The sequence below is a fragment of the Leptodactylus fuscus genome, chromosome 10 (assembly GCF_031893055.1).
Source record: "Leptodactylus fuscus isolate aLepFus1 chromosome 10, aLepFus1.hap2, whole genome shotgun sequence".
NCBI classification, from domain to species: domain Eukaryota; kingdom Metazoa; phylum Chordata; class Amphibia; order Anura; family Leptodactylidae; genus Leptodactylus; species Leptodactylus fuscus.
Window position 1 is genome coordinate 60,339,460 of NC_134274.1, and position 9,428 is coordinate 60,348,887.

General features: G+C 41.0%; 1 protein-coding gene across 1 annotated transcript; it reads right to left on the reverse strand.

Annotated features, from left to right (window-relative positions):
- Positions 1 to 415: 415 nt before the first annotated feature.
- LOC142183248 (beta-microseminoprotein-like) lies at positions 416 to 6,523 on the reverse strand. The gene is made up of 4 exons (XM_075258274.1): positions 6,419 to 6,523; positions 6,067 to 6,175; positions 2,058 to 2,163; positions 416 to 574 (listed from the first exon to the last, which is right to left on the reverse strand). Exons 1-4 carry the CDS (start codon positions 6,419 to 6,421, stop codon positions 448 to 450), a joined length of 345 nt encoding a protein of 114 aa, XP_075114375.1. The 5' UTR covers positions 6,422 to 6,523; the 3' UTR covers positions 416 to 447.
- Positions 6,524 to 9,428: the final 2,905 nt, after the last annotated feature.

Below are 9,428 nucleotides of genomic sequence, written 5' to 3' on the forward strand. Positions count from 1 at the left end.
CATTTTTCCGTTGAGCTCTTCATATATATATATATATATATATATATATATATATATATATATATATATATATTATATATGAGTTGGTTAAGCATTTTGGTGGAAATTACTCCAGATTTCTAGATCATACTTGGTTTAACCTCCCCTAATATAGTTTACTCTAGCTTTTATATACAGTACGTGGCCACAGATTTCTATGAAGAGTGCGTCAGCTAAACCCTGAAAGAAAAAGCATACAGGTAACTTTTATAAGCTTTTATTACTAGAATGCAGGTTACTGGATGAAGATCTTCAACAATTCAAGTGTTTTGCTTCTACACCACAAACTGTTTATTTAGCAAATATCATGAGTACATACAGTGCTGGAAGTAATGTATATGACATATTGTAACTAAAAGAGTGGAAACTCATTTATGTCAATTTGTATTCTCAGATTTAGAAATGGTTTTAGCCAACCATGCCGTGTGGACATCTCTGGTTTGGATCATCTTTTCTAACCACATCAGTTAAACAGGTCTCCTTGTTGAAGATTTCTTTGCATTTTTCCTTATCGTAGTTGACTGCATAGCCACCACTAAGTGAAAAGAAGAAAAAAAAAAAAGTTATATACTTCATATTTTTCTATTATTCATATCATTAATGTAATACCATTCTTCATACAATGCTCTTACAGCCTGTGTTTTCCTTATCTGTGCCAATAACTGTATAGTCCATGCAAAAAAATTAAGATAGCAGAGTATAACTTATTATCCTTTATAGGAGAAAGGAAAAAGGAGTCCTACCAATTGTTTACAGCCTTACTGATAGTTTTGTCCGTCCTGAAAACTGTTCTCATCTCTAGGGCATAGAATACCCCATTATAAATGACAAGAATATAAGGATACTAGTATCGTACTGTAGGATAGATGACATGATGCAGTTCATAATTTTCACTTTACTGCTTGCAGCGCCCCCGAGAGACTTTTCATGGAGTTTTCAGCATTTAAGGCGGTTGTGTATTCGGCTTACTCCCAGTGGATAATATCAGTCCAAGTACACAGTAAACAGACATCTGTCTGGTAAAGAACAGTATATCACATGACCATCCACTGAGAGTAAAGAGAATCTGAGCAAAGATAGAAAACCTTTGAAAAACGTATAAATAATGGAAAAATTATACAACTATTATAAAACATGTCCCAAAATGGACAACCCTTTAAGTGTCATAGTTAGAACATTTCTTTCATTACACACTTACCCCCTTTCCTAGCCACAAGATATTTGTAGTAGGTGCTTTTGCCATTTGTAGTTTAGCACTTGGAAGTTGGAGATGCTTTTAGTATATATTTATTGAATTTCTTTATTTTTAGTTTTAGCCTTTTAGATAAGTCTTTCACAAGAGTGCCAAATAAGACAAGACTATGCAGTTAGTAAATTACTACTTGTAAGCTTCTCCTCGAGGCCTTACTCAAGTTTTGTAAAAGGATTGCTAAAGACAACCTTTCATGTCCTTTAAGCTAGGGCATGTTGTATGTGAGCTTTCAACTTCGAGATTAGGGTATGTTCCCTATTGCAGAGCTATTAGGTTTGGCTTCTGACATCACTGATTGTCAAAGGAGTTGTCACCGGACAGTGAGAAACACCCCAAAACAAAACATGACTCCTTGTAAGCTGCTCCATGAGGCCTACCCTCAAGGACTCAAGGGCACATCCCTCCTAAATAGGCAGATAAAGTGGTTATTTGTCAGTATTTTGCATATTTGTGACCTCAACAATTTGTCTGCATACTGATGAAAATTCTTTCCTTAATCTTCTGCTCTTTTTATTCTCATACTAGAATCAAAACTGGCAACTAAAAAAGTAATTCTGTTAGTCTAAGGCATCAGCAATTTTCAACCTCCTTAGCAAGCTGCCATCTATAGAAGGAGCCTTCTCAACACCAAAAAAAAAGAGGTACCTCTTAGACAATGCCAATAGGACACATTTTGCAAACATTGGGTCTATGAATACCTGCAATATGTATAGTGTAAAGAATTGGTAGTTTATTAGCCATATCATTTCAGAATGAAACATCTTACATGGTACAGCAGTGTATCGACCCATCATATGAACAATCACAGTCCATGCACTTCTCTTTTCCCCACGTTGAGCCATATTCGTGAATCTCTCCTTTTTCAATGCAGCCTAAAGAATGAAAATTTGTAATACAAAGATCAAAAACGTTCTGATTTAGTGAACATAATGTTTATATATTGTAAACTAGCAGGAGGACCCGGCTTCGCACGGGTATATTTAATTTTATGTTTGTGTAGTGGCCTAACAAGAATTGTCCAGTTTTGTACTGGGGTATTTTGTATATCGTTTGTGTGTCCATAAGCGTCATGTGATCATGTGTATCATTTTGGATATCAGTGAAAAGTCTGATCGGTTGTTATGGAGACCTGGAGTAAAGCTGTGTATGTGACCTTGTGTAACAGTGTCATCCACAGCACCCTGCCCCTTTAAGGCTGACAAAGTAGTGAAGAAAAATGGCTGGGTTACTATGGAAACCTGGAATAAAACTAATATGTGATACTCTGTGCAGAGCCATGTCTACAGTATAATCCTCCAGCGTTTGGTACTGTGTGCTGACGCACGTATCTATTCCACTGGCATGTGGTACTGTGTGGAGTGGTTGATATCTAATCCTCTGGCATGTGGTACTGTGCAGTGGCGCGTATCTAATCCTCTGGCGTGTGGATTTGTGTGAAGACGTGTGTATCTAATCCTCTGGCGCTTGGTACTGTGTGAATACGCATGTATCTAATCCTCCAGCTTGTGGTACTGTGTGCAGACTTGCGTATTTAATCCTCTGGCGTGTGGTACTGTGTGCAGACACGTGTATCTAATCCTCCGGTATTGTGTAAAGACTTATGCATCTTATCCTCCAGCATGTGGAACTATGCGGACATGCGTATCTAATGTGTAACTGTTTATAGACGCACGTATCTAATCCTCCGGTGTGTGGAACTGTGTGTAGATGTGCATGTCTAATCCTCTGGCATGTGGTATTGTGTGTTGACTAGTGTATCTAATACTCTGGCGTGTGGCACTGTGTGCAGATACGTGTATCTAACCCTCCGACGTGTGGTATTGTGTGCAGTGGCACGTATCCAATCCTCCATTGTGTGGTATTGTGTAAAGACGTGCGCAGTGGTGTAACTAGGAATGGCGGGGCCCAGTGGCGAACTTTTGACATAGGGCCGACGCCGAAGACCTCAACCAACTGACCCCTACCCCCTTCCCCCCCTGCATTTCTGCGCACACTACAATGCCCCATAGTGGCTTCTGCACACAGTATTATGCCCCATAGTGGCCCCAGCACACAGTATTATACCTCATAGTGATCCCTGCATACAGTATTATGCATAATATTGGCCCTTGCACACAGTAGTATTCCCCATAGTGGACACCCATGAACAATTATTATACTCTGGGGTCTTTTCAGACCCCAGAGTATAATAATAATTGGAGACCATTGGGGGGGGGGGAGAATACAAATATAAAAAACTGTTACTCATCTCCTGGCTCCACTGCATTCTCCGCCGCTGTCAGCCATCTTCCGGGACGTCATGTGACCAGGGGGCCTGCGTTGCGACGCATATTGATGCAGGTCCCGGATCATGTGACGTCACGCAAGTAGGCTCGAAGCATGCCCGGATCGCGGAGAGGTAAGTAACAATGTTTTTTTATGTTCTTACCTCTCCTGGGCCTTCGATCATTATAATCGGGGGTTCGAAAAGACCCAAGTATAATAGTGCTTGTGGGGCCCGCGGCGTCACTTACTGATCCTGGCAGGGGCCGGGATCGTTAAGTAAGTAGGGCTTGTTACGGCCTATCAAAAAAAAAAAAAAAAAAAAAAGAAACGCAGCGGTAGCAGCTGCTACCACAGTAGTTACACCACTGGACGTGCGCATCTAATCCTCTGGCATGTGGAACTGTGCCCATGTTTCTAATCTTGCAGCATGTGGAACTTTGTATAGATGCACATGTCTAATCCACTGGAGAGTGGAACTGTGTGAAGACTCACGTATCTAATCCTCTAGCATGTGGAATTGTGTTTAGATGTGCATATCTAATCCTGTGGCTTGTGAAACTGTGTGCATTGGCGCTTATCCAATCCTCCAGCATTGGTATTGTGTGCAGACGCGCGTATCTAATCCTCTGGTGTGTGATATGGTGTGCTGACCTGTGTATCTAATCCTCAGCATGTGGTACTTTGTGCAGACACGCGCATCTAATCCTGTGGCATGTGGAACTTTGTGTAGATGTGTGTATCTAATCCTGTGGCATGTGTAACTGTGCATTGGAGTGCATCCAATCCTCCGGCGTGTGGTAATGTGTGCAGTGGAACATATCTAATCCTGCGGTATGTGGAACTGTGCAAATGTTCGTATCTAATCCTATGTCTTGTACTGTGTGCTGACCTGTGTATCTAATCCTCTGGCATGTGATAATGTGTGTGCTGATCTGTGTATCTAATCCTCTGATGCATGTATCTCTGTTTGGATATCAGTGTTGGATTGTACATATGGAGTGACCGTGTGTATTGAAGTTGGAAAATGAGTGCAGTTAAGTATTGGCTAATGGGGGAGGGGAAAGCTGTACGGTACGACCGAGTGAGTTGGGACCTCGTCTTAAACCTTCCTGGACACCTGAAGTATCTGTGTGCCAAATTTGGTGAAGATTGATCCAGTGGTTTGGTCACGCATAGAGAACAGACAGATTAATTTTTATAATATAGAGATTATACATAATGCTCTCAAAATTGTGTGTCTTCAGCCTCAATGATCTTGATCTTTGAGGCTGAAGACAGTTTTTGTGAGAAGTATGTTCCAATAGAAACAGCACTATCCTTGTCCATGGAATGTGCCTAATATTGTATTCAATTGAATGTAAATTGTGCAAATTGCAAACCCAAATATAGCCCATGGAAAATAGTGGCGTGTGCCTGATAAAAAGTAAATTGATTATAATTCTGGAACAGGGGCAAATTAAAATAAGGGTGATGTATTTGCCCCTCCATTATAATCCAACCTTGCAATCAATCAGCAGCCATTGATTACTGCCGGCAGAGCTTTTTAGTATTGCACCCTACCATCAAGGGTGCAGGAAGTGCAGTTGTAACTGCAATCATCATAGGTTCTCTATATTTATCATCCTCCTGAGGAGCTATGTATATCGCATAGCGAAACGCGTAGAGGAGTGGTTTTTCGTGCATGGAGAGACTGATATAGCATCACATAGACCATTCGCTATTGCACCTTTTGTTCCTCTCCAACTTATCTATCAGAGGAATTCAGGGATAGTTTTAATAAGCAGACGGGCAGATAAGCATGTAATGTCTGCGGGCATGCTAGATATCAAACACTAGGCTTTGCCATATACATAGTCATACAAGTCCAGCTTGTTTAATAGACAGACAACACAGTCAGTACAGAGCATTGCTAGCTTGATTGGGGAACTATAGACAGTGTGTCCCTGTACAATTGGACATCATATGTGTGCTCTTAACTGCAGTGCTTTATACCATATATCCCAGAATTGACAATATTGGGGAGGATGTCTTGGTGCTCTAGCCAAGCATATACTAAGTGTTTGCTAGTGGGTTACACCCTACCTCTCCATACACGATATATCATCCAATATTGGGTGATTTAAATTTTGACCATTGGTGACTGTGAGAGAGACGTGCATCAGTACACCCAGATACCATCATTCTGGGTGTATATATTTAGATACACACTGTCTCATTTTTTATTACACATTTGGGGTTCTCTTTTTGTTTTTATCTTAAATATCATTAAAAGTTACATTTTAGATTTACTCTCTGTGATACTTCCCTTATAGTGAAGGACAGACTTTGCTTAACTAATCTATTTCTCCTACATTACTGGAGTGTTCTAAGACTAATAATTAATATTCGGTCTTCTGCTTGAATGCGTCCAACCATGATACTTTAAAGTGAAGTCTTCAGTAAAGACTAGTAGAATTAAATTCAGCTTATAGTATTAACCATATATTATCCTACTTTGTGCTTAGGCTTACCTCCAGGGTCTCTTCCTATATGAAGATGAGGTGCTGTGTTATAGCAGGCTGCATTACAGACACCCACGAAAATCCCAATACCAAATAATGCAGTCACCAAGAGGAATTTCTGAAAAAAACAAAAAGTTTTCTATGTTGTGTAAATGAGTAAATAGATTTCTGTTCAAAAAAAAAAAAAAAAAAAAAAAATTTAGTTTACCCCCACCTTCTCCTACAATGAGTAGGCTTGTTTAAGATTTTTGCTGGAAGTAACACACACGACAATATACTCAGACTTCATAGGCAGATACCAATAACATCATATCAGAAACTGCTTTGGGTGAATAATGGCAAAACACCATGTAGCACTTACCATGATGAGATGTTCTCTTCTCTGAAGTGTCCAACCTTTGGTTAGGACTTATTTAAACTCTCAGTTGGGTAAATATTGATTTTCCACTGAAATTATTGCAGCATTGTTGACTTGATCACTTGGCTAAGATTTCATATGACTTCCAGTTCACAGGATTTTTCGTGTGCGCTATTGATCTGAAAGATTTATATTTGACAGACGTACAAACATGTGTAACTGATGACTTCAATATTTTGTAATGTGAGAAAACTGCGTTACAAATGTCCGTGGTATAGTAATATTTTTTTCCCCCACTTTAGTAGTTTTATTTTACATAATCAATCTGTATAGGAATCTATAAACAAGTGCTAATACAATTACAGATCAATAAAGTTTATTTTCATGCCAGAATAAACAAACTTGAAAACTTATAGTGTACAGTCAGGTGTGGATTATAAAATACAGGCTCATCTTCTGTCACTAAAGCGCACTGTCGGTTTTCCCGATCTGTGCCCGGTGTAAAGCGCTATCGGTCCCAGTACCGTAGCGCTTTAGTGACAGAAGGGCGTTTCTGACAGTTAGCCAGGGACACCCTTCCGCCCAGCAGCGCCTATCGCACTATACTGTGGAGCGGGGAGGAACGCCCCCTCCCTCTGCTCACACAGCTCGTCCATAGACGAACCCATCCTGTGCTGCCATCTATTGACCAGTCTCTAACCTCCCCTTCATCTCTAAAATCTTGGAATATCTGGTCTATTCTTGTTTAATCCGCTATCTGCTAACTCTCTGCTTGACCCATTACAATCTGGTTTCTCTACTCTGCTGAAACGGCCCTCACAAAAGTCTCCAATGATCTCCTGATGGCTAAATCTAATGCTCACTCGGCATCAAGGACACTGTGCTCTCCTGTTTCTCCTCTTATCTTTCAGACCGCACTTTCAGTGTATCATTTGCAGGCTCTCTTTCTTCCCCCCTTTCCCTTATTGTTGGGGTTCCTCAGGGCTCGGTCCTAGGCCTCATGCACTTCTCTCTCAATACAGCTCCATTGGACAAACCATCAACAGATTTGGCTTCCGGTACTATCTTTCTGTTGATGACACCCAATTACACATCTTCCTGTGACATCACCCCTGCACGAATACAGAGCACCAGTGACTATTTCTGCTTTGTAAAATATCAGGTCTTCACTCTGAAACTAAATCTCTCCAAGACTGAACTACCGCTGTTTCCAAAATCTAATAGATCTGTCCCTGGTATATCCATTGCAGTCTCAGGCCTTACTATAACTCCTAAGCAGCATGCCTGCTGCCTCGGGGACATGTTTGATGAAGTCCTTTCCTTCAACCCCCCCCCCCCATATCCAATCACTCACACGCTCATGTCACCTCCACCTCAAAAACATCTCCAGAATACGCCCTTTCCTTACCAGAGATACATTAAAGACACTTACTGTCTCTGATTCATTCTCGCCTTGACTACTGTAACTCCTTACTAATCAGACTTCCCCTTACTAAACTCTCCCCTCTACAATCTAGCCTGAATGCAGCGGCCAGGCTCATCTATCAGTCTAGACGCTACAGCGATGCCTCCGGCTAGTCGCTACATTGGCTGCCTATTCATTATAGAATACATTATAAAGCTATCACCCTCATCCACATAATGATGTACCTCCCTACATTTCCTCCCTCATCTCTGTCTACCACCCAACCCGTGTTCTCTGTTCACTCAATGACTTAACACTTACATCCTCTATTATCAGAACCTTCCCACGCTCGTACACAAGACTTTTCCCACGAATTGCACCACCTCTCTGGAATGCTCTATCCCAGACAGTCAGGTTAACTCAATTTCTACAGCTTCAAGCGCAAACTAAAGACACATCTTTTCAGACAGGCCTATCACAATTCCTAATGTAAACCCTTCCGTACTGTAATTAGAATCCAAAGTACAAAAAGGGTTGGACAATGTCAAGGACAAAAATATACAAATACAAAAGAGCTGGGTGCTGTGAGATGCCAGCTAAAATAGCGGTCCCTGAAGGTGCTGCTAAGTTGCTACAATGCAAAAATACAAATAGCTATGATATAATCTCACATGAGGCTCTATGAGTGTGTGAAAAAGGTTCATATGTATGGTACCATATCCAATCAGGGCTAAAGCACGTGCCAAAAATAATACCAATACTTGTCATGTATTACATACAATCCCATAGATAAGTATCCATTAACCACACATGTGGTGTCACCACATATGACTAAAGTCAAAGACTAGTGCATACATACAAAACAGTCATATCCATATAGATGTTTCACAAATAGAGGCTTACCCATAATAGGGATACAAAGCAGGCCACCAGGGACAGGCACTCACCACCCAGACCCCGATGCGCGTTTCGGCACAATGCCTTCCTGATGAAGCACCATCCACATGTTAAAGGACACAACTGTTCACAGTTCATACATTTTTATGTGTGTGTAATGACAGTCACCTCTATTACAAAATTGTCTGAATACTGTATAAGCAATGTCGCCCTTGCTACCTCTTGTGTCGCCTCCTCTACCTCAGATTGTAAGCTCTTGCGAGCAGGGCCCTCAATCCCATTGTGTGAAGTGATACATTACAAAAGAAATAGTCTTTTTGTCTGTATTTGAACCCTACATCTTGTACATTGCTGTGGAATATTTTGGCGCTATATAAACATATAATAATATTATGAATCAATGTTCTCCCAATGTAGAATCAAAGGTCTCTGCAAGCTTTGCAACATGTAATCCAAGGACTAATAATGAAGATACTGCGCATGCTTGCGTAAGCGGCCAGAAAAAAAAAAAAAAAAGGCCACCCACATGTGAAGTAGTCTCTGGCCGAGGCCTGCTGGTAGAGCTGACTTGTGCATGTGTTGAATTTTGATGCACTGCGCACCAAAAGAAGGTGAAGAGGCCGTTGCTGACGAAGATGGAGGCAGCGCTGGAGAGAGTTCTCGCAGCATTGGGGATGCCCCCAGTGCTGTGAGAGAACTCATTTTCATACC